The following is a 17,417-nucleotide window of genomic DNA, read 5'->3' as shown; positions in this document are numbered from 1 at the left end:
TGATTTTGTAGGATTTTGTCCATAGGGAATTGATTGTGGGTGGTTGTGGTTTGCTATTGGTCGAACTTATGTGAGTGACAGTTTGTTCTGCCCTCACACAAGGAAACATGAATTTTAAAATAATGATATGATTCATTTATAATAAATACTGTAAATCCATACAAATATAAGAACTGTCAATTTTGGTTCCATGGTGAATTTAATCAATACTTATTATAATCCATGTAGTTATTATTTCAATTTAACTTTTTCATTAATCATCATCACCTATGTATAGGCCAACTAAATGGAATCATTCATAGTCTGTTGCTATTATTGATAATTATTTTCATCAAAAAATAAATAAAACATAGGCCTATAGCCTAACTCATATAGTGTGCTTCAGATGAATCTCTCTTTGAATACATTCTGTCATTTGACCATCATTATTCAACTAAACTGTTAAAATCCATAAAATTACAACTAATTTAGCAAATATTCCAATTATTCCCTTAATAATATATTGGATGTTGCATCATCATCATCATGTACAGGTTAAAATTTCTAAATTGTTACAGTTTAGCAGTTGATCTTAAGTTGTCTCTTCACCCATCTGACCTTTGTGGAAAACCTTAACTGTAATGCTAGGCAAATCAAATATATATAAACTAAAACTAACTGCACATGCACTGAGAACGTAGGCTAATACAAAATGCTAACACTAATGCAAAGTGACTCAGTTAAAATGTTAGTAGCTACTGCAGATACACCTCTTTATAAACCAAGCCATGTTAATGTATTCATGACGTTCAATGCGGTCACCGTTAAAGGTTTGTTTAAACAAAACAGTCGATGGCCAAAGCAGATAAACCAGACCAAAAGCAAACACCAGCGCTTCAGTGCTGTCTGGAAGGAAGTAAACTACACGCCTTTATCCAAACAGCGTTTCATTCAGAAATCATCCTACCTGGTGATCATCATAGTGCCCTGTAATTATTCACATACATTGTTTTAAAATATATAACGTATAAATACTTATGAAATTAGGGTCAGATACTAAAACAGAAAGTAGACTATCGCACAACTTCCGCATCAATATGCCATGAGTCATGCCATGGTGCGTTCAAATCCTTCTGGGAAGTTCGTAGCCTACTTACGTGGGAAGTCGTGTTTACGACGGCATGTGCGTTCAAGTCATTTTCCTCGGAGTAAGATGGTGGTGTACTTTCTCTTAATTAATTAAACAAAAATACAGCAAGTTTCTATAGTTCTAGAAAATGAAGAACAAAGAAATGTGCATCAGGTGTGCTCTGCTTTTTTATGTTTTTAATTCATTTATGAAGCCACTGCAAACTTTATCATTACATATATAGCCTACATTGTTATATTATAATTCCATCATATTCCCTGCAGGTAATTAGCTTACTTCGCTGTAAATAGAAAAGCCTGACAATATCACTGCTAAATACCTTTCGGTATTGTGGTATTCCGCCGTGTTTCTCACTGACACGCCCACAACTCGTAAAGATCGGAGCTTAAAGAAAATCCCGAGCTCCCCACTGGTATTTACGACATTGTGGTGGCGTTCATGTGCGTTCAACTCGCAAATACGAGATGACTTGAACGCACCATCATTTCGTCAAATGTAAGTGACGTCAACCTGACTTCCACGCACACGGACGAATATCAAATAGTGTTTTACCATCCAGCACATGTCCAACACATTAACCATATTGTAGCCTATATATGTCAATTATAAAATGTGGCTAAAACCAGATTGCTTCCTTTGTCAACCAGCAAAGAGAGAGAAGCATAACAAACATACAGCATGGACTAATTTGCATTTCAAATTGTAGACATATAGGCTACTTTCAGAAAAATATTATGTATGCATATAGGTTTGATTGCATGTGTTTGCTAGTTTTTTAACTGTTAAATATAAATAGCACATAAATAACAAAAGCACATATATTTGCTTTTGTTATTTAATTATTTATTCATTCATTTATAATTTTAATAATCTCACACACACACACACACATATATATATATATATATATATATATATATATATATATATATATATATATATATATATATATATATATATATATATATATAATTATTTACGTCGTTATAGATACTGCACTTCTCTACTGCCCTCTAGAGGCTGAGATCTGTAACTCTCCACTCGATCCACACACTGGCTGCGTTCGAAACCGCATACTCAATGAGTAGGTACTTAATTTCAATAAGTACTTACTTAACGAGCGCTAAAAGAGTAGGTACTTTATAGCCAGATCTCGTTGAGTATGAATGCGAACCGGACATCTGCCATGTTGACGTTATCATGTGACCTACGACGCGTTATCACAAGAGCCACAACTTGAAAAATTTGAACGACACGTTTAATTCATCTATCTGTAAATATCTTGATATTGATTAAACTTGCTCATTTTGTGGTCTTTTTGAAGAAACTGCTGCCCATTTATGTTGTGAATACATTTAGGGTTGATTTAAGTTCTTATATTTAACCCTACTAATGTGACCCACCGTTTTATCCTTAACGATATTATTTATTTTTATTACAAAATCCCCAAATTGTCATCTCTTGAATATGTTGTTAATTTCTTTATTTTATATCCAAACATTTTCAGCCACAAGCAAAAGTGGCTAACTGCTTTATGTTTTCCTCTTTTTCTTGATGAATTTAACTCTCGTTTCATCCCTCAGGCCTAGCCTATAAATAACAAAAAATGATTTTTTTAAGTGTATTATAACTAATTATTTAAGAAAATATATATTACGATATTCAACCTTGTAGGTTCTTTTTTCCTGTGTATAAAATCTCATATTATGTATGCAAACCCATGATTGATATATGTGTGTTTGTGTGTGTATATATATATATATATATACACCTCATAACATCAGTAACTCAACAGCCCTACCTAGAACGGTTTTCCTCAGCGTTTGTAATGTCTGCACAAAGGGCAGCTGTGCGAAGATTCGCCTTTGGAGAAAACTGTTGATTTTATACTCGAAAAATGTAAGTATCATTAATGTTAAAAATTAATATCACCCCAGAATGAATTGTATTGCTATCCCACCCCAAAACATACAATAATAACAACGATAAATGCTGACCAATACTTAATTATATTAATTTTTACTGAAAATAATTCAATAAAACAAACAAAATGTAATGTATGTCATATGACATAGCTATGCATGAATACACTCTAGATGTGTATATAGTGAACATATCTACATTTTCATTCAAACAATAAATAAAGCATTCATTAAATATTTATATTTTATTTACTGACAACAATGAGAAATATTAATACATTTGTAAAAGAATGAATCAAAGTCACCATCACACAATAAACAAATGCATATACAAGTCAACACATGAAACAAAGCTTTATTCAAACTACAATCATGTATGTAGACTACAGGTGCTGAACCCCACATCCTTCTGCCATCTCAACACAGCGGTTCCCATTCTGAGGCTTTATTCTGATGAATCAGCTGACCACCAGAGGTGAGCCGTGCCTTCGTGCCTGAGGTTGTTGCGTATAGTGTTGTGCTCCACAATCTGAGGCAATAAGGGCAGGTGGAGTGATGGAGGGTCTTGGAAGGGCAGGTGGAGTGATGGAGGTCTCATCCATGGCACCATCTCCAGGATTCAGCTCTGGGCTCCTCATCCTCAGTGCTCACACCAGCCTGCTGACATTTCAGATCCTACAAAAATGCACAAACATAACACAAAAAACAGTCATTTTAACCGCACAATGTCATTTGATTTCAGTATTATTTAGAAGACAAAAACGTGTTTGTTTTTTTTCACAAATGCCGCCATCATCTTTCCTTGCAGGTCCTGCTCCACCACAAAAGCTTTGTGGCAAATGCACAGAAATCAAGAATCAGAAAAGTGCTGTAATAGCTCTGTTTGAAATTACAATAATTAAAATAAACTACAACTTAATATTTAAATAGTTGTTGTTATTTATTTCTGTAGTATACTCACTCAAAGCCTTTGATGGCAGCATTCTGCTTCATGAGCCACTCTCCTCCACTGCATAAACACACACGTTTTTCATCCGACCCTGTAACATCCAGACAAGTTTCACATTACCTCTGTGATTTATGAGCTCAACACTACATTTACATGTTGAGGTTGTTTTAACTTTTTATCCAACATAAATGTTCCTCAATTTATCAACAGTAATGGACAAATAAAATAGATAACTTATGTTTAGTTACTATATAGATTTGTTCTAGTACACATTCATCACTCAGATGTCTATTTCATGTAGTGATGTGCTCTTCTGCAATACTTACTGAAGATTTTCCTGTCAGATGTAAATAGACCTTTTAAATAACTGTCTTTAAGATGTATATGGTTTATGTAAATCCACTTTAGAGACGTAACTTACGTGTCCTTACTGGAGCTCCCATGTTAGCTAACGTTATACATAGTAAAACGTGTTTTTACAGCAAAATCACAACTATACTATACTGTGTAACGTCTTTACACCTTCAACAATTCAACAGTTTACTCTACAGTAGTTCAACACATGCAATTTTAACACAAGGAACCGTGTTTACTCACATTTGAAAGCACCCGCGTCGCTGATCTCCGCGATGTTTGATAATGACGTATCCTCTCGCGTGGCCTCCTGGGATAGAAGAGTATCCACGGATCAGCACTCAAAAATCTGTGTGGAAGCAGTAAGCCATCCGGGAACTTCTCGCCTACTCTTTTATGAATACTGATGTTTCGAACGTACTGCTTCCTTCACGTACTGTTTTCGCCTACTATATAGTAGGAAAGTAGGCATATTCGAACGCACTTAAGTCCGAATCTCGCGATAATTAATACGTCACCCAGGTAATTCTCGCCTACTCTTTTGGATTCGTACATACTTTTTCGCTCGCCTACTCTTTTTCCCATACTAAATAGTAGGGAAGTATGCGGTTTCGAACGCAGCCACTGTGTGCTCTCACCACTGGATGGCAGCTGTTACTGACTGACTCTCTCTGTGTTTCATGTGATTGGCTGTTAAGTGTAAAATGTCGCACTTTCATGCGCACACACTCACTCAAGATTCATCATATAGGCCTACACAAGATCAAACCCTGAGTTGACAGAGAATGTTTATGAAACGTGACCCACACCGTGTTGGATTAGTTTGGTCTTGTCTACCAGCTCAGAAACTGTGAGTTTGTTCACTCCACAGAATCAGTCCTGAAGTTTTGTGTGACAGTAACTGATCCAGAGATTTAGTCGATGTTTCTCTGCAGTTACTCAGTTTAATCAAACACAAACATGTCACTTTAATATGATTAACACTAACAAAGGTCTTATGAAAACAGTGGTTATTAAAGCACAAAAATAATTTTGTGAAGTGATAATGGGGCATTATGTATTGTGGTCAGAGTTTTAGACTTCCTCTGCTTGATGTGGAAGGTTTTTGTCTTCCTGTGTTTTCTTCAGAGCTGCAGTAGATTCATCTTAATGTTGTGTGGAGGGAAACAGAATCATTCTGAAGTGTTTAAATCTCGACAAGAACAACATGAAGATCATTCAGCTTCAGCTCTGTGAGTTTATTTACATATGCTTTGTCATTAATTGTTTTGTTATTATGTTTACAGTGATCTTAATTATAATGCTATTGTATTTTTTATCGTATAGATGTGTTAATCTGTTGTCGAGCTGCAGTGTCAGATCAACTCGCTGATTTGGGATCAAATGTGACCATAAACTGTGATCTTGATGAAAATGAGGTTTATTGGATTTTACTGAAAACACCAGATCCTCCAACAGTGATTCTACGATCAATGTCAACCACGCCATCACCTTTTTACTTAAATACAACATTCAGAAAGAAATATTCAGTGCAATTTAAACACCGTCTGGTTATTAATAATGTGACCGCTGATGAATTAGGAGTTTATTTCTGTATGAAAACAGGCACACATCCAAAACTCAGCAACAGCACCAGACTGCACTTCACCGGTGAGTTCATTTACTCCTCTATTGATCATAATGATGATTAGTGCAGTTATTTACTTATTTATTCACTACTTCAGATTTTTTTGAACAACATAATTATTTATTTTAATTGGTTGCTCCACACAGATATGAATGTATTATAAGCTATATATTATATTTAGATGTTTGAAACTGCAGTCGTTGTGCTCCAGACTGTTACTGTAATTATGGACACTTTCATTACAGAATCAACTCAACTAACTGAGTGTCACAATCAGACAGCGCTGGAGTTTACTGATCAGAATCAGAAACAATGGCAGATTATTATCATCATATCTGCTCTGATGAACGGGCTTCTGCTCATTGTGCTGATCGGTGAGTGACTCTTCTTTAGTTTAGAAAATTAAATATAAACATGCCATTTGTAAAAATATCAATATGATTCTCCTCTCCACTGGCAGGCGTTATTGTGTAAAAGTTCTTTATTTAGAATTGTTTATTTTGACTATTCAGTAATTAATTTGGCAGTTTTGAGTATTCAAATATGACTTTATATTTTAAGAAATAATAATACAACCTTTGGTAAATATTGAATCTAATTTGGCTGTTTTATTTTTAGGACTATTAAAAGTTTTTGTTGTTGGAAACAGAAGGTCTGCAGAACGATCACAACTCAACACTGATCAGCAGACGCGGGTTATACAGCATCAGGAGGACTTACAGGTGAAATATTGCAAACCATCATTAGAACTCAAATTTATTTCTGTCTTGATAATTCTTGATAATTCTTGTTGACTGTATTTCAACACTGTAAAGTGTTCAGTTCACTTACTTAAAAAAATTAAGTAATCCCGTTGCCTTAAAATTAAGTAAACAAACGTAATGCTTAATTAAAAGAAATTAAGTAATGTGAACTTGACAATTCCACATTACTTAATGTTTTCGATTAAGCATGAGATTTATTTACTTAATAATTTAAGGCAACGGTTTTCCTCAATTTTTTTTAAGTTAAGTCAACTGATCACTTTTTACAGTGAACAAACTTATTGTTTAGATTATGAAATTCATTTTGGTTCAGCAACAACTGCAGCTGAACTCCTAATACTGTTTTCCTCTTTGCTCTTCAGTATGCTGAGGTGGATTTTACCAAGATCCGGAGAAATATTCGCTCCAGCCAAATCAACAGCACATATGCGGCACTAAACCTGCCGAAGTCATGAACACACGAGTGACTGATCTATATCACAAGCTGAAAATGCAAGTTTTTGTTGTTTTTTACAACTTAAAACAGTGTGTGCATTAATTCTAAGTGTTACTTTGCAGATCTACTGTTCTTTGTCATTTACTCAAACATGTTCATGTTCATTTGGGTGAGATTTAATGGAATCTTTCGAATATTATTACAATTATTATAATTATAAGTATTACTGAAATATTTACTTAACAAAAATCGTTCAAATGTAGTGACAAGAAAATGTTTTCAGTACTTCAAGTTCTCAGAGAGATAATTGCTGGAAAATGAAGTTTCTCTCTCTCTCTCTCTCTCTAATGTTTTGCATATCGTCCTTATGATAAAAACAGGGTGAAAGCAGGTAACGTTCTTCAGCCTTGTGACATGAATGAACACTGCACACTTTTGCACGTATTGTTTTTTTTTTATACTGGTAACTTTTTTATTTTCAGTAAAATGGTTCAAATGATTTACTATATTTTAGTATATAATAAAAAAATTTTATAAAGGCTATATTATTAAATTAGTGTATTGATATCTTGTTTTTTGAAATCACCAAGAGCTTGCAAAGTCAACAGGATCATTGGTGTAAATTCAATTATTAGTTTGTCTTGTGGAATATAATGTGAATATCTTATGTGAAAGAGTATTCAATAAAAAACATAATGCAAGTTTTATCATCCTTCTTATTTTTTAAAATGATCATACTTATTATATAAATGTTTTTACATTCAAAGGCTAAACCGTGTGGTTAAACTGAAGTGCTAAACCGAAACCACTAAACGTGCTAAACGTTCCACTGGTTTGGTCACTAAACAACCAATAACAAACAGAGTCTCTCACCTTTGTCTAGAGTTGAGGTTGTTTAATCATGAACCGAGTGCAGTGTTTCCCCAATACATTTATATGTTCATGTATCTCAGTTCTCACAGTTGTGTACACCTCAAATGGAAACAACAGCACTGCACTACGTCTGCTGGGGTTGAAACACTCTTTGTCTGAATATCTAGATCAACCCATTTAATATCCAGAGCATCAGACAACTGTTTTGTAACATGAAAAGCTCCTTCGCACTTGAAAGTTTCTATTGCTGTGAATGGTAAGACTGCAGTTAGTCTGCAAATGTCAAAGCAGTTTCACATGAATCTAGGCCAGGGGTCTGAAACATATAGGACACGAAGTAGGCCTACTGAATCATGAGCAACAGAAAGAGAGAGAGTACATTTTTAGGTGGCCCTTTCTCATAGCAACACTTTTACATAGTCATAGGCCTACTATCTATGACCAAATAAAAAGTGAAAAGAAATCATAAAATGAACATTCACACTACAGTCTTTGTGAAGTCAGAGCTGAACCCAGTCTCACAGCACTTTTTTGTGATAGATGATTTTGTGACATTGTAGATGTGCATATAAAAGTACTGTATGTAATAAGAACAATTATGCTGTTCCTTTTCATTACAGATCGTACCGCTTCTGTATCCAGTTAATGTGATCTTTTTGAACATTTGCTGGTAAATGGTTTTGAACTTGTATCATTCAGAGCTTCCCTGCTTCACTCTGCAAGTCATTCAGTTCAGAGTGGCTCATCACTGTACAGAAAACAGTGGAAAATATCTGATTTTATGTGCATTAATCTTGAGATATTTAAAATGGGGCAATATTTATGTCTATAAGGGAAGGTTTGTGGATTTTTTTAACTTTAGATTTCATTTGGTTAGTGTCCCAAAAAAAAAGTACAGAAGACTTTGCAGGAAGTGCAAAGAAAAATGTATATCAGTAAAGAAGCACAACAAATGCAGAGCACATGCACCCTTATTCATGAATAATTTGTTTAGTTATGAGTCATGATTTAATAAATTAATCACATCTGTCAGAAAAAAAAGAAAAGAAAAACATTTGTCATTGACCCAAAACCTTACATCAAATTTACTGAATAAAACAAGTTCATTTTAATCAAAGACTACTGTCATGGAACAGAAGAATGCAGACAAAGATCAAACACAAACGGATGTAAACAGGTGATTGACTGGAATGTAGATCATATAAAATGAAACTGGAAGGAGAATCTTATCTGCAGGCAGAGATTACAGATAACTGAAAGGATGGCTTGAAGAGGAGATGATCACTGAAGACTGAGGAAGACAGAAGACTTCTAGACAGTGATTCACATGTAGGTAGGGGTTCAGGGTTGATATCTGAATGAGAAACTGAACGAGTTACAGCAGATTTCACTTTCCATGCATGCTTTGCACATGGTTAAATTAGATCTAGTGTTTAATCTTATGTTGGGATTTTTGTTTTTGTAGAGACTGTGGTTTGGTCTATTTCTGAGGATATGCCAAAGAACATTAAAACTATGTTGCATTATTTAAATGGGACATAATAGTTTTACAGTCCAGTGTTAGTTAACTATGTGTGCTTGTGCTATTGCTAGCTGGCAGTTTTAAGATTCTGATGTTAATGGTTTTATGCAATTAAATAAAGTTTCAGATAGCTACACTGTAAAAAAAAAAAAAAAAAAAATTTTATTTTATTTTGTATTTTCATGATTTATCACATTATTTGTCAAATCAACTTAGGAGATTGGTTTAATGAATAGAAACTCAAAATATTATTTTATCTTATCCACATTAATTATCTTTGTTGTATTAACTCAAATTTTTTATTTCAATGAACTCAAAATTTTAAGGCAACCAGGTAACTTACTTTTTAAACTTAACTTAAGTTAAACCATGATTTAAAAAACAAACATATTTTGTGGCCTTAATTGGAATACGTCCACAGTACTCATAAATGTTAGTTTTTAAACTTAAATGTTTTAAAGATTCCCCTCCTTGAACTGCCACCTTACCGTGGTGGAAGGGTTTGAGTACCCGAACGACCCTAGGAGCTATGTTCTCCGGGGCTATATGTCCCTGGTAGGGTCTCCCGCGGCAAACAGGTCCTAGGTGACGGGTCAGACTAAGAGCGGTTCAAAAACCCTTTATGATGAATTCAAAAACAAGGACCGTGACGTCGCTCGGCATGGCACAGCCGGGGCCCACCCTGGAGCCAGGCCTGGCAACCTGATCACTGGACACGGAAACTAGCTCTAGGGACGAGGAACGTCACCTCGCTGGCGGGGAAGGAGCCTGAGATTGTGTGTGAGGTTGAGAGGTACCGACTAGAGATAGTCGAGATCACCTCGACACACGGCTTGGGCTCTGGAACCACACTCCTTGAGAGAGGAAGGACTCTTTACCACTCTGGAGTTGCCCATGGTGAGAGGCGGCGGGTTGGTGTGGTTTGCTTATAGCCCCCCAGCTCAGCCGCCATGTGTTGGAGTTCACCCCGGTGAACGAGAGGGTCGCTTCCCTGCGCCTTCAGGTCAGGGATAGGTCTCTCACTGTCGTGTGCGCCTACGGGCCGAACGGCAGTGCAGAGTACCTGGCCCTCTTGGGGTCTCTGGGAGGGGTGCTGGAAAGTGCTCCGACTGGGGACTCCGTCGTTCTACTGGGGGACTTCAACGCCCACGTGGGCAGCGACAGTGACACCTGGAGGGGCGTGATTGGGAGGAACGCTCCCCCTGATCTGAACCTTAGTGGTGTTCTGTTATTGGACTTCTGTGCTAGTTACAGCTTGTCCATTACGAACACCATGTTCAAGCATAAGGGTGTCCATCAGTGCACGTGGCACCAGGACACCCTAGGCCGGAAGTCGATGATCGACTTTGTGGTCATTTCATCCGACCTCCGGCCGTATGTCTTGGACACTCGGGTGAAGAGAGGGTCGGAGCTGTCAACTGATCACCACCTGGTGGTGAGTTGGATCCGATGGCAGGGGAGGAAGCTGGACAGAGTCGGCAGACCCAAGCGTACTGTGAGGGTCTGTTGGGAACGTTTTGCAGAGTCCCGTCAGAGAGATCTTCAACTTCCACCTCCGGCGGAGCTTCGACCGGATCCCGAGGGAGTCTGGAGATATTGAGTCTGAGTGGACCATGTTCTCCACCTCCATTGTCGACGCGGCCACTCGGAGCTGTGGCATTAAGATCTCCAGTGCCTGTCGAGGCGGCAATGCCCGAACCCGGACACCGGACACACACGGGTGGACACCGGAAGTAAGGGATGCTGTCAAGCTGAACAAGGAGTCCTATCGGGCCTGGCTAGCTTGAGGGACTCCTGAGGCAGCTGACGGGTACCGGCAGGCCAAGCAGACTTTTTCAAACCAAGCGGTGGTTGTGGAGGCAAAAAATCGGGCTTGGGAGGAGTTCGGTGAGGCCATGGAGAAGGACTACCGGTTGACCTCGAAGAGATTCTGGCAAACCGTCCGACATCTCAGGAGAGGGAAGCAGTGCCCTACCAACACTGTTTACAGTGGAGGTGGGCAGCTGTTGTCCTCAACTGGGGATGTCGTCGGACGGTGGAAGGAATACTTCGATGATCTCCTCAATCCCACCGACACGTCTTCCATTGAGGAAGCAGAGGCTGAGGCCTCGGAGGTGGACTCGTCCATCACGCAAGCTGAAGTCACCGAGGTAGTTCAGAAGCTCCTCGGTGGCAAGGCACCGGGGGTGGATGAGATCCGCCCTGAGTACCTCAAGTCTCTGGATGTTGTGGGGCTGTCTTGGCTGACACGCCTCTGCAACATCGCGTGGCGTTCAGGGACAGTACCTTTGGGCTGGCAGACCGGGGTTGGTGGTCCCTCTTTTTAAGAAGGGGGACCGGAGGGTGTGTTCAAACTACAGGGGGATCACACTTCTCAGCCTCCCAATGCCAGGGTACTGGAGAGGAGAATACGGCCGATAGTAGAACCTCGGATTCAGGAGGAACAGTGCGGTTTTTGTCCCGGTCATGGAACAATGGACCAGCTCTATACCCTCTCCAGGGTGCTGGAGGGTTCATGGGAGTTTGCCCAACCAATCCACATGTGCTTTGTGGATTTGGAGAAGGCATTCGACTGTGTCCCTCGCGGCGTCCTGTGGAGGGTGCTCTGGGAGTATGGGATCCGGGGTCCTTTGCTAAGAGCTGTCCGGTCCCTGTACGGAGCTTGGTTCGCATTGCTGGCAGTAGGTCAGACTTTTTCCCGGTGCATGTTGGACTCCGGCAGGGCTGCCTTTTGTCGCCGGTTCTGTTCATAATTTTTATGGACAGAATTTCTAGGCACAGCCAGGGGCCGGAGGGTGTCAGGTTTGGGGACTACACGATTTTGTCTCTGCTTTTTGCGGATGATGTTGTCGTGCTGGCCCCATCAGACCAGGACCTTCAGCATGCACTGGGACGGTTTGCAGCTGAGTGTGAAGCGGCTGGGATGAGAATCAGCGCCTCCAAATCCGACGCCATGGTTCTCAGTCAGAAAAGGGTGGCTTGCCCACTTAAGGTTGGTGGAGATTTCCTGCCTCAAGTGGAGGAGTTCAAGTATCTTGGGGTCTTGTTCACGAGTGAGGGAAGGATGGAACGTGAGATTGACAGATGGATCGGTGCAGCTTCTGCAGTAATGTGGTTGATGTACCAGTTTGTCGTGGTAAAGAAAGAGCTGAGCCGCAAGGCGAAGCTCTCAAATTACCGGTCAATCTACGTTCATACTCTCACCTATGGTCATGACCGAAAGGACAAGATCCCGGATACAGGCGTCTGAAATGAGCTTTCTCCGCAGGGTGGCTGGGCGATCCCTTAGAGATAGGGTGAGAAGCTCGGTCACTCGGGAGGAGCTCAGAGTAGAGCCGCTGCTCCTCCACATCGAGAGGGGTCAGCTGAGGTGGCTCGGGCATCCGTTCCGGATGCCTCCTGGACGCCTTCCCGGGAAGGTGTTCCAGGCGCGTCCCACCGGGAGGAGACCCCGGGGAAGACCTGGGACACGCTGGAGGGACTATGTCTCCCGGCTGGCCTGGGAACGCCTTGGTGTCCCCCCGGAAGAGCTAGAGGAAGTGTCTAGGGAGAAGGAAGTCTGGGCACCTCTGCTTAGACTGCTTCCCCCGCGACCCGGCCCCGAATAAGTGGAAGAAGATGGATGGAGATGGATGGGTTTTACAGATTACTTGTTTACTACAATGACAGTAATTCAAATTGCTTAATGTCTGAGAATTACAGTTTACTCAGACTTACATAAACTCCTCTTATTTTAGTTTGTCATTATGAGAGCAGGAAAAGAATGCAGTAACACCCTTATTAATCACCTTTCAAAAAACTGAAAAAGAGAGAGAAACAAAGGGTCAAATATGACTTTCAAATATGACTATAGTTTGTTTGTATGCTTGTTTGTCAATTAACTGATGTTTCATTTATTTATTTAAAACATTTCTCTTTCTCTGTTAATTAAAACATTTGTTTTTAAATTATTTAATTCTCACCAAGATGAAAAAGTATGCATAGTGAAAAATAATAGTGAGGTAGTTTGTTGTTAGGTGTTATCTTGTTTCTGATTTGGGTGGTTTTTGCACGTGTTTAGTTCAGTTTCCTATGTTTGTTACCATGGTTTTTCATTGGCTATTTGAGTTGTTGCATCTGTTGTTCTTTTCATTGATTACTTTGCCTTGATATTTTAGCCCTGTGTGTTCAGGTCTTTTTCTGCTTTCCTTGTGTTTATAGAAGTTGTTCTGTTCATGACTTTTGCTCTGAGTGGTTTGTTTTGAGTTTTGTTAAATCTTTGCACTGCTGCATTTAGATCCATTCTTATTGTTTTTTTTTTTTTTTACTATATGCTGAGATTTGTCAAGTATTTTAAAATTGTTGCAGGCTTGTTTTTTTCTGACCTTTTCAACTTGCCCATATATGATTTAATAAAAAATACTACAAAAGAAGACTAACACAGATGTATGTGGCCAAACCAAACCAAAGCAAAAGATATGCTGTAGACGGACAAGAGGATGCAAATGGAAGCTCTCTACTCAATTCACCAAGGTCCACCCACTTACTCTTAGTCTGACTGAAGTGGGAAAAATCTTTTTTGTTCCTATCTTTGATTCAGAGCTCTGCAAAAGAGTTTATCTTAAATGGTGTGTGGATGTAATATTTTAATACTCAGCAACAACATGAGGATCTTTCAGCTTTTACTTTGTGAGTTTATTGCATTATGAATATATTTACATGCACTTTGTCATATTTTTTTTTTTACGCTGTGGATTCACAGTGGGTTTATGTGAGTAATTATAATGCTATTGTATTTATTTATTTTATCTTATAGATGTATTAATCTGTTGTCGAGCTGCAGTCTCAGATCAACTCACTGATTTGGGATCAAATGTGACCATAAACTGTGATCTTGATGAAAATGAGGTTTATTGGATTTTACTGAAAACACCAGATCCTCCAACAGTGATTCTACAATCAATATCAACCACGCCATCACCTTTTTACTTTAATACAACATTCAGAAAGAAATATTCAGTGCAATTTAAACGCCATCTGTTTATTAATAATGTGACTGCTGATGAATTAGGAGTTTATTACTGTATGAACACACGCACACCTCCAAAACTCAGCAACAGCACCAGACTGCACTTCACCGGTGAGTCCATTTACTCCTCTATTGATCATAATGATGATTAGTGCAGTTATTTACTTATTTATTCACTACTTAAAAATTTTTTTACACATGAACAACATAATTATTTATTTTCATTGGTTGCTCCACACAGATATGAATACATTATAAGCTTGATATTATATTCAGATATTTGAAACTGCAGTCGTTGTGCTCCAGACTGTTACTGTAATTATGGACACTTTCTTTACAGAATCAACTCAACTAACTGAGTGTCACAATCAGACAGCGCTGGAGTGTATTTATCAGAATCAGACACAATGGAAGATTATTATAATCATATCTGCTGTGTTAATCGGGCTTCTGCTCATTGTGCTGATCGGTGAGTGACTCTTCTTTATGAAAAAAAATAATTTAAACAGCAAATGAAATGTAATTTAGTCAACAAATATATACAGTATAAATATAAATATGCTCTTCATATTCAGCTGATGTTGTCGTAATTGTGAATTTACCATTATATAGTCTTTTGACTATTATTTGTCTACAATTTAAGAAAGAATAATATAACCGTAAGTAAATATTGAATCTGAATTCACTGTCTTGTTCTTATAGTGTTTGCTGTTGAAAAAACAGACATGTTGGAAAAACACAGTGATGCTGATCTACTGCAGACACGAGTTACATATCAGCTTTTTGATCCAAACAAAATGCCATCACAATAAAGTAAATGTGTAACCATCATTTAAGGATTTTATGAACAAAGACACAAATTAATGATCATTATCACATTCATTGGTTAATGTTCTTTCAGTTATCAAGTCTAGAAGACCTAGTACTTTAGTTGCATTAAGCAAATTTAAAAATGTGTTTGTAATCTTCAATAAATTAACTAAAAGGATCTTTGGAAATGCATGAGTCACACTTTGTTTTTGTACAGTTTCTATTTTAATTTTGTTGACTTATACATTGGTGTTCTATGGTAATTTTATTATAAATTATAATTATTATGGATATTTATATAATTTGTATATTTGTATGTATATTAATTATCATGTTACTTTTATTGTGAATCATTAAATATATATGTTACGTATATAGATTAGAATTTTTTATCTACATGCTATAGTGTGGTTAAACTCAACTGAAGTGCTAAAGAAAAACCAGAAACGTGTTCCACTAGTTGGTCACTTGTTTATTTGACACCCAAAGACAAACACAATCTCTCACCTTTGTCTAGAGTGGAGGTTTAAGCTTAAACCACATACTATTACCAATGCTTTTATGTATGTCAGTTTCTCATAGTTTTCTTAGCCTCAAATGGAAACAGCAGCATGTATTTCTGCTGGGGTTTAAACACTTCACGGGATGATGCTCCTTATTTGGTAAATTTAATGTAATTTAATTTTAAATTACTATTCAAATAAATAAATAAATATATATTACCATTCAAAAGTTTGGGGTCAGTAAGATTTTTTAATGTTTTTAAAAGAAGTATCTTCTGCTCACCAAGACTGCATTTATTTGATAAAAAACAAAAAAAAACAGTAATATTGTGAAATATTATGACAATTTAAAATTTTCTATTTTAATATATTTTAAACTGTAATTTATTCCTGTGATCAAAGCTGAATTTTCAGCATCATTACTCCAGTCTTCAGTGTCACATGATCCTTCAGAAATCATTAATATGATGATTTGAGGATCAAGAAACATTTATGATTATTATCAATGTTGAAAACAGTTATTTACATTTTTATTTCATGATGCTATGATGAATAGAAAGTTCAAAAGAACAGCATTTATCTGAAATCTAAAGCTTTTGTAACATTAAACACTACCGTTCAAAAGTTTGGGGTCAGTATAAGAATTTTTATTTTATTTTTGGGGGAAAGAAATAAAATAAATCAATACTTGTATTCATCAAGGATGAGTTAAACTGATCAAAAGTTACAGTAAAGACATTTATAATGTTAGAAAATATTCTATTTAAATAAATGCTGTTCTTTTGAACTTTCTATTCATCAAAGAATTTTGAACAAAATTTGTGCACAACTGTTTTCAACATTGATAATAATAATGAATGTTTCTTGAGCATCAAATCATCATATTAGAATGATTTCTGAAGGATCATGTGACACTGAAGACTGGAGTAATGATGCTGAAAATTCAGCTTTGATCACAGGAATAAATTACAGTTTAAAATAGAAAAGTCATTTTAAATTGTCATAATATTTCATAATATATTTTTGTTGTTGTTGTTGTTGTAGTTTTTTTATCAAATAAATGCAGCCTTGGTGAGCAGAAGATATTTCTTTTAAAAACATAATAAAATCTTACTGACCCCAAAACTTTTGAACGGTAGTGTATTATAACTACTTGCTATGTTGATGCACATTTTGCACTGTTTTCTGTAGGGTGGTGACACACCACTCTGAACGATCATAAACGACCTGCAGATGGCAGCAGAGAACCTAAGATACACAGAAGTAATGTCTAAAACATTGGTTCCCAACAGGGGGGTCGCGGCCATAGGGTCGCGGCCCACAAGGGGGCCTCAGCGAGCTCTGTGGGGGGTCGCGTCATATTTTGAAAAGTTTTGAGCAATTTGTATTAAATAAAAGTCCTTAACTTTTTTCTGTTCAAAATTTATATAATGAGCGAGTTCATCATGAATCCATTTTCCAAACCGTTTTTTTGTCTTATCCTGAATCACTATGGTACACCTATAATAAGTGATTACATT

At 37.4% G+C, this 17,417-nt stretch overlaps 2 protein-coding genes and 3 long non-coding RNA genes across 8 annotated transcripts in view; 2 read left to right on the top strand and 3 right to left on the bottom strand.

Moving 5' to 3' along the window:
• The window catches only part of LOC309475527 (ICOS ligand-like), a 104,707-nt gene extending 103,610 nt beyond the window's left edge, over positions 1–1,097 (bottom strand). For both annotated transcript variants that reach the window (XR_014197696.1, XM_082138371.1), the window contains exon 1: positions 947–1,097. Coding sequence is in view for 1 of the 2 variants with exons in the window: in XM_082138371.1 (XP_081994497.1) it covers positions 947–960 (14 nt within the window). In the remaining variant the exon portion in view is untranslated. The remainder of the gene's footprint in view (positions 1–946) is intronic.
• Positions 1–17,417, bottom strand: part of LOC309475549 — a 209,829-nt gene that overhangs the window by 67,318 nt on the left and 125,094 nt on the right. The window lies entirely within an intron of this gene.
• On the top strand, positions 1,587–8,494 carry LOC309475521 (uncharacterized protein). Its single transcript, XM_082138348.1, has 6 exons — positions 1,587–1,624; positions 5,483–5,586; positions 5,681–6,004; positions 6,227–6,355; positions 6,600–6,703; positions 7,108–8,494. The coding sequence occupies exons 2-6, from the start codon at positions 5,562–5,564 to the stop codon at positions 7,198–7,200; spliced, it is 675 nt and encodes a 224-aa protein (XP_081994474.1). The 5' UTR covers positions 1,587–1,624; positions 5,483–5,561; the 3' UTR covers positions 7,201–8,494.
• LOC309476549 lies at positions 3,389–4,981 on the bottom strand. Of its 3 annotated transcripts, XR_014198263.1 has the most exons (3): positions 4,013–4,981; positions 3,833–3,879; positions 3,389–3,726 (listed from the first exon to the last, which is right to left on the bottom strand). It is a non-coding gene; the product is annotated as an uncharacterized lncRNA (long non-coding RNA). The 3 variants fall into 3 exon arrangements; XR_014198264.1 differs by lacking the exon at positions 3,833–3,879; XR_014198265.1 differs by lacking the exon at positions 3,833–3,879 and having other exon boundaries at positions 4,598–4,981.
• LOC309475548 lies at positions 13,300–15,600 on the top strand. The gene is made up of 3 exons (XR_014197714.1): positions 13,300–14,244; positions 14,372–15,053; positions 15,287–15,600. It is a non-coding gene; the product is annotated as an uncharacterized lncRNA (long non-coding RNA).

The sequence above is a fragment of the Leuciscus leuciscus genome (genome assembly GCF_965113295.1).
Source record: "Leuciscus leuciscus genome assembly, chromosome: 15".
NCBI classification, from domain to species: domain Eukaryota; kingdom Metazoa; phylum Chordata; class Actinopteri; order Cypriniformes; family Leuciscidae; genus Leuciscus; species Leuciscus leuciscus.
This window is presented reverse-complemented; position numbering and strand designations above follow the sequence as displayed.